This window comes from Caloenas nicobarica, chromosome 12 (genome assembly GCF_036013445.1).
Source record: "Caloenas nicobarica isolate bCalNic1 chromosome 12, bCalNic1.hap1, whole genome shotgun sequence".
NCBI lineage: Eukaryota > Metazoa > Chordata > Aves > Columbiformes > Columbidae > Caloenas > Caloenas nicobarica.
In genome coordinates, this window is record NC_088256.1 from 1,528,388 (window position 1) to 1,544,642 (window position 16,255).

The 16,255-nt window shown below is 66.7% G+C and overlaps 1 protein-coding gene across 4 annotated transcripts; it reads right to left on the bottom strand.

Moving 5' to 3' along the window:
* Positions 1–3,004: 3,004 nt before the first annotated feature.
* On the bottom strand, positions 3,005–15,337 carry SHROOM4 (shroom family member 4). 4 transcript variants are annotated; one of them, XM_065643390.1, is made up of 10 exons: positions 15,083–15,337; positions 11,591–11,742; positions 10,301–10,432; positions 7,789–9,772; positions 7,512–7,573; positions 6,495–7,091; positions 5,815–6,240; positions 5,547–5,733; positions 4,718–4,990; positions 3,005–4,646 (listed from the first exon to the last, which is right to left on the bottom strand). In XM_065643390.1, exons 1-10 carry the CDS (start codon positions 15,206–15,208, stop codon positions 4,377–4,379), a joined length of 4,209 nt encoding a protein of 1,402 aa, XP_065499462.1. In that variant the 5' UTR covers positions 15,209–15,337; the 3' UTR covers positions 3,005–4,376. The 4 variants fall into 4 exon arrangements, with proteins under 4 accessions (XP_065499462.1, XP_065499461.1, XP_065499463.1 ...); XM_065643389.1 differs by having other exon boundaries at positions 7,789–9,775; XM_065643391.1 differs by lacking the exons at positions 11,591–11,742; positions 15,083–15,337 and adding an exon at positions 11,103–11,574 and having other exon boundaries at positions 7,789–9,775.
* Between the last annotated feature and the right edge of the window lie 918 nt (positions 15,338–16,255).

Consider the following 16,255-nt stretch of genomic DNA (forward strand, 5'->3'; position numbering starts at 1 on the left):
TCCTTGCAACCACGCTTGCACATGGCCACACATGCATGGGCATGCACAGGCGTGGGGGAGCACATGCACTGACCCCTCCACACACCTGTATACACACCCACACCTGCACACAATCTACATGAGTTGGTAACATGCGCTTGCAGCCCAGAAAGCCAACTGTGTCCTGGGTGCATCACCAGCAGCGTGGCCAGCAGGTGAAGGGAGGGGATTCTGCCCCTCTGCCCCCCCGGTCAGACCCCCTGGAACTCCGTGTCCAGCTCTGGGGTCCCCAGCACAAGGAGGACATGGACCTGTTGGAGCAGGTCCAGAGGAGCCACAGAAATGGTTCCAGGGCTGGAACCCCTCTGCTAGGAAGAAAGGCTGAGAGAGCTGGCGTTGTTCAGCCTGGAGAAAAAAGGCTCCAGGGAGACCTTATTGTGGCATTTCACTTTATAACGGAGGTTTCTAAGAAAGACAGACAGAGACTTTTTACCAAGGCCTGTAGTGACAGGTCAAGGGGCAACAGTTTTAAACTGAACAAGGGTAGGTTTACATTGGACACAGGAAGAAATGTTGCACAATGAGGGTGGTGAGACACTGGAACAGGCTGCCCAGAGAAGCTGTGGACGCCCCATCCCTGGAAGTGTTCAAGGCCAGGCTGGACAGGGCTTGGAGCAACTTCATCTAGTGAAAGATGTCCCTGCCCGTGGCAGGGTGGTTGGCCTAAATGATCTTCAAAGGTCCCACTCCAAACCTTTCTGTGTTTCTATGGTTCATATGCCTGCAGACACTCCATGAAGGTATATTTGTATAGGAATATGCTCCGGAGTGTGTGTATGGAGCTCACACACATGTGTACACACCTGGGGGTGTGCCCCCCAACACACTGCTAAGAGGGTCTGGCCCCACTTTCCAGCCCATGGTGTGCACAGGGCCCCAGGCCCACAGCCTGGGGTGCTCTGCCCCCCAGTGCCCAGCGCTCACCTGCTGCTGTTCTGGGACCCCCATGGGGGCAGCCAGCCAGGCCCACACAAGAGTCCCACATCCCCCACACCACAGCCCACTCCCCATGGGCCATGCCCTGGGCCAGGGCGCCTGGGGCTCCCTTGTCCCCCACCTTGTGTGTGGCTTTGCCCTTTGGGCTGTAATAAGCAGATGGGGGCTGGCAGCAACGGCTGTGGGGTTTGGACCTCCACAGTTTGGGACTCCTCGTTTCCCACATGGGGCAGGAGGCAGGCGGCTTGGCTCTCATTGAAGCATCGCTGCCCCACATGTCCTCCTCCTCCCCCAGCACCAGTGGTGTGGGATATGGGGGGGACAGACTAGGGATCTGTAAAACTGAGAGATTGTAGTGGACGGGAGGCAGACAGCAGGGCCAGGGCTGCCCCGGCATGTCTGGGTCCTGGCTGCACCTCTGGGAGACCCACGACCCTGCATACTACAATGAGCCTGCTGGTCTGCAGCTCTGCTGGGGACCCACACGGGGATCCCCAGTATCCCCCCACCCCATGGCCACATCCAGCACAGGCACCGAGGGCCCCAGTACCCAGCAGCCTGGCTGTGCCCCCCATGCCCTGGGTCCATGGTCCAGCCTGGTGGCGGTGGGAACAGCATGGCGGGGGAGGTGGGTCTCAAACGGGCCATGGGGCACAAAGTTGGACTCAATGATGCTGAGGGTCTCCTCCAACCAAAATGATTCTATGATTCTATGACACACACATGCATGCGACCGCTTCCCCGTGTTCCTGTGGTTATCGGCGCATGCGGGCCTGCACAGGTGGCCCTGCCCACACACTCGTACATACACCCACATGTGCACGCATTCACCCCTATGCGCTTACTTGCCTGTGTGTTTGCTCACGTGCATGCACACACACACCTGTGCATGCATTCACATGTGCATGTGTGCTCACACACATGGGTGTAGTTACCTGTGTGTGCATGTGTGTTCACATGTGCGCTTCCTTGTGTGCATGTTCATTTGTGTGTGCTCATATGCGCATGCATGCATTCACGTGTGTGCGCATGCATTCACGTGTGTGCGCATGTGTTCGCCTGTGTGCACCAACGTGCATGTACCTGTATTCCCCCACGCAGCTGTGTGCTCTGTCAGCGTGCTTGCAGCCATGCACCTACATGCTCCCACATGCACACATGCGTTTACCCCAGTGTTTGCTCACATACACTCACCCTGTGCACGTGCTCACATGCAAGCATCCTTCTGTGTTTCCATGCCAACATGTGTGTGCATACACATGTGCATGCACCCACCAATGCATGCCCGTGCCCACCCACACGTGCATGTGCTCACACACCTTCACTCACACACCCACGTGTGCCTGTGCACATGCCCACCCCTGTGCACACGTGCTCACACGCGAGTCCAGCCGCCAGCTCTGCCCTTGCACCACGGCTCCCGCAGCCCTGCCCGGGATCATGGGGCTGCCAGATGTGGGTGGGGGGCGCGTGCTGCCCTGGCATGGGGAGAGGGTGCCAGGCCCTGCTCTGTGGTGCCCAGCTGGCTTGCAGAGGCCATGGGGAAGGCATCTGGCTAGCAAGGGGACAGCGGCTGTGCCCGCCCACACCACTCTGCGGTGCTGGGCTGAACCAGGGCAGCCCGGAGCCAGCCCAGCAGCAGCGGCATGGCACCACCATCAGGCATTGCCATCCCCACTAGGTCAGCCTCTCCTCGGTGCCACCCCAAACGTTTTGGCAGCAATGCCGTGGTGTGAGTGCCAGGGACAATGCTAAAACCGTCACCCAAGTGCTGTGCCCTGTCCATGTGCTGCTGGGGAAGGGTCCAGGCACTGCCCCCGGCCCCGACCCAGCCCGGTAGCACTGGGTGCAGAGGATCCCCCTGCCCACGGCTGCACCCCCGCACCTGCAGTGCCACGAGGGCGCTCGGTGCCCAAAAGCTTGCCAGGGCTTGGCTCACCCCTCCCATGGTGGGCACCTGCCACCCCCGCTGCCACAGGGACAAACCACACAACACAGAGCCCAGACAGATGTGCAGCTGCTGCTGCTCCTTTAGTGTGAGAGAGGCACAACGGCACGCAGCAAGGCACGGGCACCGGCACACGCTGCGGGTGCGGTGACGAGCTGAGGGCTGCCAGCCCTCCCCACAGCAGCACATCCCCCAGCTGCCAGTGGGTGCAGTCTTTGGTCCTTGTAGTGTCCTCCGGCAGGCACAGGGGGTGGCTGAGATGGGGAGGATGCGGGGGACCCCACTGCTGCCCCACACTGTCCCAGGGTAGGGGTAGGTAGGTGCGGGGTGTAGTGTTCAATGGGCTGGGGAGGCCCACGGGGGGAGCAGCCACGCAGGAGGGCTGTGCGGTGCCAAGCGGGCAGGCACGGGTGCTGCCTGCACCCTGGGGCTGCGCTGCCTGGCCAGGGCCACCCCTAAAAGGGCTCAGCCCACCCTGCCTCCCCAAAAGGCTTCCTCCTCTGCCCCAAGCTGCTGCCAGTTGCATGAAACCCCTGTGCAAAATCAGCATCACGGCACTTTCCCATCCCGTGAGGACAGACAGCGGCGGGGCAAAGGGATGACACAGGGTGAGGTCTAAGTGCTATCTGAGGCTGCTGCAGCACAGAAGAGGGGGACAGGTAACCCGTTTTGTCCTTAGCATGGTTTTTCCTCTATTAATTTCTCCTGGTGCCAGGGCAGAGGCTGGAGGCACAGGCTGGATGACACCAGGTAGTGCCTGTGCCCACAGCGCTGGTGGCAGGGGGTACCCGCAGCCCCCGGTCTACTGCTCCCAGTACCCCCTTCCCTGGCAGAGCACCATCTGAGGGGCACCCATCACTGTGTCCCTTGGGAGATGGGTGCACAGCACTCACCAGCACCCACCTCAGCCCCCCATGGTGCCTCCAACTGGCGGGGAGCGGGTTAAGGACCTGCTGGCCAGGGCCATTGTTTCAGACACAATGGAGAGGAAGAGGATGCTGGAGCCAAAATTCCTCCAGCTCCCACCGGACAGATGGACAGAGCTGGACAAATAGACAGGACAGAGGGCGAGGATGGTTTAACCCTTCCAGGCGCTGCGTGGGGATGCCCCAGGGCAGTCAGAGGGATGCTGTGGGACAGGCACTGGTGTCCAGGGCAAGGTGGAGGGACCCCTGCAGGCACACAAAGACCTCAGGGGGTGGCAGGATGCGTCCATCTGGTCCTGCTGGGCCACAAGGTGCTGGGTAGCCACTGAGCCCATGGCACCTCTGGCACAAACGCCCCACCAGGGCCTGGACTGACACCCCCTCCCCTGCTTGGTAAACTGGAAAAATAAATAAAAGGCAGGGGCTGGACAGACGGACAGACACAGGGAGAGCCCCTGAGGGGCCAGATCCCATTTGGAAGCAAGCTGGGGCCACGGCCAGGGTCCCGGGGGAGATTGGGCGGGGGGCTAGCAGCCTTTGGGGGTCTGGCCGAGGCTCTCACGCAGGCACCGGAGCTGCTCCTGGCCCAGCTTGATCTTCTCTTCCAGCTCCCGCTGCTCAGTGATGAGGGCCGACTTCATCTTGATGAAGTGCTGGTAGTCCTGGAGGTGCTCGGTGGGCAGGTACCGCGCCACCATGGCACCCACCGCCTCCTCCCGCCGCCCCACGTGCTCCTTCAGCTCCTTGGCGTCCTCCAGCTGCGCCACCAGTAGCCGCTGCTTCTCCCGCAGGGCCACCTGTGGGCAAGACAGGCTGTGTTGGCGGGGGGTCCCGCGCCCCAACGCCCCACAAGTGCCCCCCTGCCCACCTTGTCCTCGGCGGGGGCGTGTGGCCCCAGGCTGCCCAGTGCCGTCTCCACCCGGGCCAGGCGCCCCGAGAGGGAAAGCAGGAGGTTGACCACCTTGTCCAGGTCGCCCACAAAGAGGCGGTACTTGTCGAACTCCCCGGGGGTGCAGAGGGCTTGCAGGCGGGTGGCCACGTCTTCGCCCAGCGCCCCGTTGGCACTGATGTCCTCCTGCAGCCCCCGCTGTGCGTCTCGCAGCACCGCCAGCTTGCGGCTCAGGCTCTCGATCAGCTGCAGCTGTTGGAGAGAAGCGGTCAGGGCGACTGGGGTCACCCTCTGCTGGGACCAGGGGACCGGGACATGGGCACAGGTGTGCCACGCTGCATTGGGCCCCACAGACCGCAAGCACCTGGCGATGCCCCTGGTGTCCATCAGCTACCAGCAATGCCCCCGGTCCCTGTGAGCATCTGGCAATGTCTCAGACCCCATGAGCAAACAGCAATGCCCTAGTTCCCATGAGCACCCAGTGACGCCCCCAGTCCTCGCAAGCACTTAGCGATGCCCCTGGTCCCTGTGAGCATCTGGCAATGCCCTTGAGGATCCAGTGATGCCCCTGGTCCCCAAGAGCACATGGTGACAATCCCAAGCCCCCACAAGCACCCGACAATGGCCTCACAGGCATCTGGCAATGTCCCAGCCCCTGTTAGCATCCAGCAATGTCCCTGGTCCCTGCGAGCACCTGGCGATGTCCCTGGTCCCCGTGAGCATCTAGCAATGTCCCCAGTTCCCACGAGCACCTGGCAATGGCAGTGGGGAACCCCGAGGGCATCATTCCCAGCAGTGCCCACTTTACCTTCTTCTCCACCAGCTCATGGTCCACCTCCTCCTCCTCATCCTCTGAGCTCCGCTCCGCCACCTCCGGCAGCTCCTTCATCTTGCTGAGGGGCTCGGCTTTGCCCGCTGCTGAGCTGTAACACGTCGGGTAGGAGGTGGAGCTGGCAGTGCTCCCAGGGGGTGGCGAGATGGGCTCGAAGCCCTGCCTGTGGGGACAGGGGCTCAGCGTCAGGGGTGGCGGGTGCAGCCTGTCCCTGGCGCACTGCCCGGCGCCACACCAGTCCTACCTGTCCTGCGCCAGAGCCTCCAGCTGCCAGTCCTTCTGCAAACGCTCCCGCCAGGCCTGCCGCTCCCCTGCCACCAGCAGCTCGCCCATCACCTTGGTGGCGGTGCTGAGGGGAGCCGAGGGGGCCAGGATGCCGGCCAGGGAGCGGTCCCTGCCTGCCACGTCCCACAGCAGCTCCTCCGAGTCCATGCGGCGGGGCTGGGGCCGGCCCGCCTGGCAGCTCGGCCCCTCCGCTGCTCCAGGGCTGGGTTTGGGCATCTCTGAGGTGGCGGGGCCGGGGCCACCATGCAGGAGCATGGAGCACTCACCCCCGCTGCGGGGCCCAGCCCAGCCCTGCTCCTGGTTCTGGCCGAGCCTTTGGGGCTGCTCCTCCATCTCCCAGGGGTGCTTCGCCTTGGGTCGCTCCTCCCCAGCCCCCATCGCCCTGCTGAGACACACCCAGGGCACCCACATCAGCTTCCTTGCCCACCTGTGGGGGATGGCGACACGCAGGGCCATGTCCACCCCAGGGAAAGAGGTCAGGGACAGCCCCCACCCCCAGAAAACCCCCCGGCCTGGCCCAGGGGGTGGATTAGGATGCTCTGACACAGGGTTCAAAGGGCCATGTATCCCCAAAAGCCACCCCGTGCCCAGGCTGTGCCCACAGCCCTGCTCCCAGCCCCATGCCGTGGCGGCACTTGCCTGCAAATCTCAGCGCTGCCAGCATCGGGCTCAGGTGTCCTGCGGAGCAATCCAGGAGGCTCAGGTCGGGGCCAGGCACCTGGCAGGGCAGGGGGGCGAGCGGCATGTCCGCGGGTCCAGCCCCCCTGCTCCCCGGTGAGGCTCTGTGACCGCTCGCGCACGGCCTCGGCGATGCTGCGGGTTGGCACCGGGGCGGCAAAGGCAGAGCTGTGCCCGGAACCATCTGGCAGGCGCTGGGACATCCGGCGCTGCCTGTACTTCTCCCAGTTGGGGGGAGGTGGGCGGGGAGGTGGGGGACCCTTCTTTTTGGGGACATCAGGGGGGTCCGGCTTGGCACGGAAAATGTCCCTCCGGTCACGGCCCCGGGGGCTGGCGGGCTCCAGGTTGAGGTGGCTCTCGGAGAAGGCTCTGCCCCGCAGCGGGCGGTGCAGGAGGTCCGGGGGGCTCTCGGGGGAGCGGGTCAGGTGGTCGCCATCCCATGACAGGTCATGCGTGGACGTGGCCCGGTAGCAGGGTGGCCACTCCGGCTCGGTGCTCTCAAAGCAGGGGCGGAATGGGCCGAGCCTTGAGAAGCCCGGTTGATAGTGCGAGAGCTCGCTGGGGAGACAAGGGGGCACCCATGCCCCCCAGACAGTCACCCCCGGCAGCTCATGTGCACCCCTGCCTCAGTTTCCCCAGCTGGAGTCACCCAGCACCACTGGCAGGGCAAGCCTAGGCTCTCCTCGTGCCCCCGTGCTGGGCACAGTTCCCCAGAGATGCCCCCAAGCCCCTAGGGATGGGTAAGGAGGGACCGACCCGCTCCCTGCCATGGGCACCCCGTTGGTCTCCCAGGCCCTGCTTGCCCCAGGTGGCACGGGCCCTCGCTTCGCAATGCACAGCAGGGCTGTGGCCAGGGCATTAACGGTGGTGCTTTCCACATCACCAACCAAAATCACAGTGGTCCCCACACCTCTCTGGCAGAGGACCCCATCGAGCAGCATGCACGTCCCGGCACCCTGGCACCCAACGTGGGCTCACCTGATGGACTGGCTGGCTTTCCTGGTTATCGCCGGTGGTTCCCAGTCATCCAGAGGAAATTCCTGCATGGGGGAAGGAGGGAGAGTGTGAAAATGGGGTCAGCATGTCCCTCCCCAGCACCCCACAGTCCATCCCTGTCCAAGCTCGGTAGGCATGCAGGGGGTCTGCAGGGCTCCCTGTGGGCACAGTACCCCCCACCCCAACCCAGACGCACACTCCAGGGGTGCAGGATGGTGCCAGTGCTGTCCCCCAGCACAGTCCCAGGGGGGTCACTCACCGGGGCAAAAGGTCTCCGGGGGGGCCAGGCGTCAGTCTCCTCCCGCCCAGCGCGAGGGGCTGGGCAGCAGCAATCAGGGCAGCGTGCCCAGGGCTGAGGGTGGCAGCGGCAGGCATGGCCGTGGGGCAGCAGTGGAGGGCACAGGTCCCCCCCGCAGTAGCGGCAGGGCTCAGGGCGCAGGGGAACCCCATAGGGGTAGGAAAAGCCCCGCAGGTACTCCAGCTCCCCCGGCCTCCCCAGCGGCTTGTAGCAGGGGGGCTGCTCCCGGCAGCACTCGGTGTAGCGGCCAGCAGAGCTGGAACAGCCAGGTGAGGGGGGGCCATAGGGTTGGTCCACAGAGAGGCGGCGGGTGTCCCGGCGCTCAGGGCCGGGGGGCTGGAAGGCACTGGGATCCCCTGCCGGGGGCTTGCCGTGCCGGGGCGGCGTTGGCCGGCTGCTCTCCTCGAAGAACCGACGGCGGTCAGCAAAGGGCAGCAGGACGGCCTCATCGCTGCCCCGTGGTGGGGAGCTGCGGGCTGCTGGCCCCTGCCCATAGCCTTCCAGCTCACCAGGGCTGGGCGAGCGCTGTGGCTGCAGCTTGCTCTCTGGGGACCAGCGCCAGCGGCCCCGGACCATCGGCACTGCCCGGTCAGGGGACAGGGCCCCTTTGGGGACTGGCACCGGGTCAGGGGTGGGCATGCCCCGGTCCCCCGAGCAGCCAGGGTTCCTGCTGTCATCGTTCAGCACAGGGCTGAGGCACTTGGCTGGGGTGCGGGGTCCCTCCGCGGGCACACTGCCCTCGGGGGGCTCCTCCTCCACCGGCTCCTCGCCAGGCGGTGGGGCGCCGGGACCCCGGCTCTTCTGCAGCTGGGCCTTGCGTCGCTGGATCTCATTGCGCAGGCTGGTGGCGAAGCGGTCGCTGCGGCGGCGCATCTGAGCGGAGCGGTGGGGAGGACCTCCGGCCCGCCGGCCTCCCGCCCGGCTCTCCTCCTCCGCTGGCCCCTCGGTGCCATGTGCTGGGTTGGCCCCCGGCCCGTCCTGCCCGCAGGCTTGCTGCAGCTCGGGGCAGCAGTGGCAGGGTGGCAGGCGGCAGCACGGCTCTGGGCAGAGCGGGGGGTCCTGGGCAGCCCCTGCAGCCCCTGGCCGGCTGCCCTCAGGGTGGAGCGGAGAGAGGGTCCAGTGGTGCCCGTTGGGGGCCGGCGAGGCTCGGCCACTGCCAGTGCCCACCTGGAGGGAGCGGAGCTGGGAGGCCAGCAGCTGCTCAGGAGCACTGTGCCGGTGTGGTGCGTGGCCCTTAAGCGGGGAGAGCAAAGGGTTGTCACCTGCCGCCATGGCATCCGGCACTCGATGCATGCCACCATCCGGGTACAGCCGGTTGCCAGGCTCTGCGCTCTCTCTCGGGAGCGGCTCGGCCGGGCACCGGTCCGGGTGGGAGCTCAGCATGTAATACTGGTCGGCAGAGAGACGGTCCTTCATGGAGTACAGCACTGGCGTCCTCCTGCCCGCCGCCTCTGCCTCCCTGTCCTGCTGGCAGAGGAAGGTGTCGGAGATCCACCGGCCCTTGGCGTGCAGCATGTCCACCGACACCGATGCCCGGTGCCTGTCCCCTGCGCTGGCTGGGGCTGCCCGCAGGCTGTCCCTCCTGACGGGGGGCTGGGGGGGCACGGGCGCCCGCCAGGCCTCTGGGTGTTGGCTGGCAGGTGGCTCGGACCCCGTGGTCAGGTAGCGCCCGTCGGGGGGCTTGCAGAGGCCTTGGAGGCTGGAGTCGGCAGAGGCGGCCTCCTCGGGGCGGAGGGAGAGAGCGCAGTCAGAGGCGATGGAGCTGGCGGAGAAGGAGCTGTAGGCTGAGTCCCGCTTGCTGTGGTACATGCCCTGGTCAACGGGTGAGGGGTCCCCTTCATAGTAGGCCTGGCCAGGCTGGTCCAGGCTCTCCATGCTCCCGATGGAGCTGCTCCGGTCAGTGCTGCAGTGCCGGGACAGCGGGTTCCACTGCAGGGACAGCTCGCTGCTGCCCGGCCCCACGCCGGTGTTAGGGGTGCCCACCGCCCCCCGCCCAGCTCCCCGCCAGCCCCTCCGATGGGCACGAGATCACGGGGAGCCAACACCTCCCCCCACATACATATCCCCCAGGACGGAGCGGCACAGGCTGGCACAGCCCCAACTTGCCCTCCACTCCCAGGTTCGGGGGCAGCACCAAGGCTGCCCTGGCGCGGTCAGGGAGAGCAGGCACAGGGACACAGGGTGTGCACCGCTCTGGCCACTTGGGATGTGTCTGCTCTGGCGGGGGGACGCCGGGACTCGGCAGCTCCTGGCCGGCTCCAGCGGAGCCACCGCCCCTTCCTGCTGCCGAGTAAACAGGCAGGGGAAAGGGCAGCGCGGCGACAGGACGTGTGGGGATGCCCAAGAGCGGTGTGGGACAGCCAAGTGAGCTCCCACCCCGCGCCCCCTCCACCCCGACTCAAGCGGGTGCCTCGGCCGCCCCCTCCCTTCGTGCGGTCCCATGGGTGCCCTCAGGGTGGGCCGGGGGTCTCACCTGACATCACAGCCTGAGGGCCAGGAGAGGCTGAAGGCGTCAGCAGGGCAGTGCATGGCAGGGGCGTCGGGGCGGCTTTCGGCAAGCTTGGCCACGTGCCAGGAATGGGGCCGGAGAACGGGCACGCTCCTCCTGCCAAGAGCAACAGCGGGAGAGGACAAGAATGGGGAGGAAGCCGGGCCGAGGAACCGGGGCTGAAGTCACTTCCTACGAGGCTTCCTGTCCCCCTCAGGCCAGCGCCCGCCCGAGGGGGACGGCAGCGAGGAGGGTCCAGCCCTGCCAGCACCCTGCGCCGGGTAGGGGGGTCTCACAGTTCTCCCTGGCTGCTGGGGCTCCCCTGCCTGCAGCGTCCCTGCTGCCAGCATTGAGAAGGGACCAAGGACGTAGCCCTAGTGCAGCAGGCCAAGGGTCCCTGCCAGGACTGGAACGGCTCGGCAAGCATGCCAAGGGACCATGGAGCCACATCTGTGTCCTCACCACAAGCCCGACCTTCCCCGCCTTGTTTCTCTGTCCCTCAGCATTTGCAGAAAGCACCAGCCACATCACATCCTCTGGAAGGGGTCTTGTGTCAGGCCCCGTCCCACCCCCTGTGCCAGACAGCCATGGGGGTCTCCAGTCCTACCAGTGCATGCAGGCAGCGATGTCCCGTGCCACCACACAGACACGTGGGCAGATGCCACCTCCTGTACCCCCCAAGTGCCCGGTGCTGCCCCAGCATCCACCAGGTCAGCAGGGAGGGTGACAGGGATGAGCTGTGAGGTCAGCATAGGGATCCCTCCCCACCCAGAGCCCCCAAACTCACCATGGATGATGCTGAGCCCCAGCACAGCTCCGTGGCACCCCCTGCCCCGTGGGCAGTGCCCCGCGCTGCCCCAGCCCCTGGGTGCTGCCGGAGCTGGAGCCCCGTCAGGATGCAGCCAGGGAGTGGATGCGGGTCAGGGAGGAGGAGGATGACTGCAGCACCCGGCCCTGCCTCTCCTTCCTTTCCCAGGCAGGCAGCAGGCAGGCAGGCAGGAAGGGAGAGGAGCGGCCACGCTAGAAGATACCGCCCAGCAAAAGGAGGTGTCGAGCCCGCCACACTGCCCCGGCTCTGCTGGCAGCACACTGCGCTGGGGAACCCCCACCCACCACGGGGTGCTGGGCAGCCATGGCGGGGCTGACGCCTGCCCTTTCTGAGCACGGGGCATCTCCAGGCTGGAGACGGGCACCGCCAGGCTCCCACCAGTCCTCCAGCCAGGTGATGCCCCCCAGCCTTGGCACCGCCACCCCCCTACCCGCAGCGCTGCCAACCTGCGGACGATCATCTTCAGGGTGCGGTAGGAGCCCTTGATGAGGATCAGGGCCTCCTGGCGGGACCCATACAGTGGTGTCCCGCTGATGTTCACCAGCTCGTCGCCTGGTTGCAGCCGGCGGGACAGCGCAGCTTTGCCCCCGTCCTCCACCTGGGTGACAGAGCGAGGCGTCAGGGAGATAGCAGCCCCACAGAACACCTCGGGGGCTGTGCCACTGCCTTTGGGTGCCAGAAAGACACCTCAGAAAGGAGTGCCTGCGCCCCAGGAACCGCAGAGAGATCTGCGGCGCCAGGCTCCCCCCTTGCCCCAGTCACATGAATTTCTGAGCAAGGAAAGGGCATAAGGGAGGGGGAGAAGAAAAATGTCCCATCCCAGCAGATTCCCCCGCAGGCATGGGCAGCACAAGGGCCCTTTGTCCGGCATGGATGCCAGCCCCCGGCTGCTGCTCCCAGCCCCACGTTGGCCCTGCCCAGGCACCCGTGATTATTTCGATGCCTGAAGGACACCATCACATTGCGTAGGCCCAAGAGACCCAACAGCTGGGGAACTGCCGAGCTGTGCCTGGCCCTGGCACGCACCTACCCCACCCTGGCACCTATAGCTGAAATGATCCTGGTACCCCATAGCACCACAGCTTGGAAGGCACGGGGCCACAGCGCTGCTGACATGGAGCGGCCCCAGCCCACCCCCTCTGCCCCAGCAGGCAGGTGCAGTGCAGGCAGCCCTGGGGCAGGCAGAGTGCCTGGTGCTGGTGCTCATTCCTGCCCATCCTGCCGCTCCTAACGGCCGAGGATCACCATACTGTGCCCCTCACACTGCAGCGCTGGCAAATGAGCCTCGCTGCTGGGTTGCATGCTGGCAGCGGCACAGGGCATGCAGACACATGGCGCAGGACATAGGGTGCCTTCTGCCGCCATGTCTGGCACGGATGTGGACCCTGACCTGGCTGGATGCTACAGGCGCCCACAGGGTGACGGGCAGAGCTGGCCTGGCACCGTGCTGGGGCTCCTGTGCCCAACCTGCCCTCAGGCTCCTCACCCTGCCCTGCCGCTCCCAGCCTGGCAGAGAAACGAGCTCTGCCCCCAGTACCCGCAGCAATGACTCCGCAGCCCAGCCTGGGTGGCAGCCAGACCCCAGTGCCAGGGGGCATCCACGGCTCCCCAGCAGGCCAGCTACCACACATGAGCCCCCAGGCACCTCTTCCCAGCCCTGGTGCCCGGCAGGGCTCAGGGGGCACCCCCCTGCCTGTGGGTGACATGGCACCCGGGGAGCAAGGTAGGGGCAGCCAGGCCTCCTGCCCAGCCCAGCACTGCCCCATGGCTCTGCCTGGCACAGCTGTGCCCAGGGCCCCACAGCCCTCCCATTTTTTCAGGGACCTGAGTATTGCAATGCCATGTCCAGGCTGGGGACAGCTCGATGCGCCTGCCTGTGCGGGCAGGGGGCCCTGGCAGGGGGCTCCAGCTGGCTGCAAGGGCTCCTATTCCCACCACGCACTCGCTGGAGCACCTGGGTTTAACCCCTGCCACGCTGCTGCCCACCACCAGGCAGCTCCAGCAGAGCAGGCAGCCAGAGCAGGCTGCGCCTTCACCCCAGTCCTCTGCCCGGCCAGATGCCCACTCCATCCTGCCCCGTGGCCACAGGGCTGAGTCAGCGGTAACGGGTCATCCTCCCCAGAGTTGCGCTGCTCTCTGGGCCACTGTGTGTGCCGGGACGGACGTGGCTCAGCCCTGGCATCACTCAGAAAAAGCTAAATCTGGCACAAACAGCCCCTTGTTCTGCCTTCACCACCAGTGAACTCAGTGCTGTCAGCCAAACCCTGCCGCCTGTCGCCCTGCTGGGCTGGGCCAGCGCTGGTCATTTCCCTGACGTTCACTCTGGGCCCTAATGGTGAGCACCAGCTGGCTCACTGGAATATCCGCCTGTCCCAGGAGACTTGTCTTAGGAGGACTCACAGCCACGGCAGCGCCCGAGCTGTGCCCACCCTGCCCACGCAGACCTCCCTCCTTGCCCCTGATGTGCCCAGGGGTCCAGTACCAGAGGGCACTCAGCAGCCCCACGGAGGGCCCGAAGCCACGGGAAGGGATCCCTCCCGGAGTGGGCTCAGAGGCCAAACTGTCTCACCGAGCATCGGGACCCCCTTCCCCTTTCCGGCGCAGGACCCGGGGCCCCCCGCGCCGCCGGCGGGGACCGGCCCTCCCCGCACGGGCCGGCACGCACACACCTCGGCAGAGCCGCCCCGGGGGACCCTCCCCTGAATGCACAGAGCGCTGGAACAAGCCCCCTTTGTCTGCAGAGCACACGCGGCAGCGGCGGCCCGGCCGGGGGAGCGCGGAGGCCGGCCCGCCCTGGCCCGCAAGGACCGCCCCCCCGCCATCAGCAGCGGTGGGGAACATCCCCTGGCCCCCCCATCCCCTCCTCCAAAAATCGGCGGACCCAGCGGGACCCACCGCTCCGAGGCCCAGCAGCGAGTCGGGGGGCGGGCAGCGTCCTCCGCCCCCGGCTCCCAGCAGGGCCCCGGCTCCCGCCCGCCGGCGGTGCCACCCCGGGCGCAGGGCAGGGACCGGAGCCACTTTTCCAGCTCCCCCAGCCAGACCACGCTGCCCGCGTCCCGGCGCAGGGCGTGGAGGGCCCCGGGGCGCAGCCAGCCCGGCTCGGGGCAGGGAGGCAGCCCCGGGGCCGCCACACAGCCCGACCCGCCAGCACCCTGGCCCCGACAGGACGGTGGCACTGAGCGGGCAGGCAGCCAAGCCGTCCCGTGACAGAGGCTCGGCCGGGCTCCGCGGGCGGTCGGGGTGCTGGTGCACCCCCGGCCGCTGCCCGGCTCCCAGCGGGTTTCCCAGGAGTGCGATGCCCCGGCGGGGCCACGGGAATCGGTGATCCCCCGCGCGGCGGGACGTCGCGGCCGTGGGTCCGGACCCCCACTCTCCCCGCTCTCGGCTGCGGAAGGGACCCGGCTCGACACCACAGCCCGACACCAGCCCCCTGGCTCGGGGACGGCCCTGCCCAGGAGTTTCGGGGGTGCCGGGACACGGCAGACTCTGGTCCCCCTCCAGTGGCACCCAGCGTCCCCGCAGACGCCGCTCCCGGGTTACCCGTGGGCGCAGCACCACGGGTGGGCAGACGAAGGAGGGGCTGCCCCCCCCAGTTGCGCCCCGCGGGACTGGACCGACAGGGACGTGGGGGCCGCCCCCGCCGCCAGCCCAACGGATGTGCCAGAGGAATTTCTTCCTGCCGCCGGGCCTGGGCTGCCCCTCCGCCCCCGCGGCCCCGCTCCCACTCTTCCCCGTGGCTCGGGGCGGCGGATCGCGGGGAAACGCGGGTGCGAGCGGCTGCCACAGGCCCGCCCCGCCGGGGTACGCGACCCCACGGCCGGGGCTCCCCGCGCCCCCACCTCCCGCGTCCCCCACCTCCCGCGCCCCGCCACGGGTTGGAGGCCCCTCGCGGGACGATGCCGCGGAGCCCCCGCGGGACCGCGTCCGGCGACGCCTACCTTGGAGACGATGAGGGGCTCGCCGTGCTCCAGCCCGCCGCGCAGCGTGAAGCCCCAGGGCGCGCCCCCCTGCAGCTGCACATGCACGTACTGGGGGGCGCCGAGCCGGCCCTCGGCCCGCTCCATGGCCGCTACCGCCCCATCCCGGCCCGGCCCGGCCCGGCCCCGCACCGCGGAGGAAATGACACCCCCGCCCGCCCGGGCAGAGCGGCGGGGAGCCGAGCGGCGGGGCGGGGCCGGTCCGGCACCGGGGCTGCTCCGCCGCCGCCAATGGGGCGCGGGGGGACGGCGGCGGTCGGCTCGGCTCGCCTCGGCACGGCACAGCTCGGCTTGGCTGGCTAGGCATGGCACGACTAGGCACGACATGGCACGGCACGGCACGACTCAGCTCAACACGGCATGGCATGGCTTGGCTCAGCTCAGCATGGTGCAGCTCGGCTCAGCCCAGGACAGCACAACACAGCTCAGTTTGGCATGGCTTGGTTTGGCTCAGCTAGGCACAACACGGCTCAGCATGGCATGACACAGCTCAGCTCTGAAAAACTCAGCTCAGCATGGTGTGGCACAGCTCAGCATAGTTCATGGCATGGCTCAGCTTATGGCATGGCATGGCTCAGCTTATGGCATGGCTGAGCAGACAATGGCACAGCACAGCACCATGCTACTCAGCTCAACTGAGCTTGGCTTGGCAAAGCTCAGCCCAGCCCAGGGACCTGTACTGAGCTGCTTGGCACAGCCCAGCCAGCATGGTTTGACTCAGTCTGGCTCAGCCCAGCGTGGCACGACATGGAGGGCTGGCACAGTTCAGTTCAGTTCAGCGTGGCACAGCACAGCTTAGCCTGGCACAATTTGGCTCAGCTCAGCATGGGATGGCAAGAAAGCACTGCTCGAGTGGACATAGTTCAGTGCAGCTCAGCTGGGTTGGTGTGTTCTGCCTAGGCTCAGCTCAGCATGGCATGACATGGGGCTGGCACAGTGGCTTCACTTGGCCTGGCCCAGTTTTACTCAGTGCAGTTCGGCTTGGGTTGACATGGACAAGCAGGGCTGGCATGGTTTGGCTCAGCATAGCATGACCGAGCTTGGCCTGGCACAGTTCACCACAGCATAGCCCGGTTTGGCACAGCACAGTATAGTGCTGCCAGATGCCAGCATCATTAGTGTCAGTTTGGCACA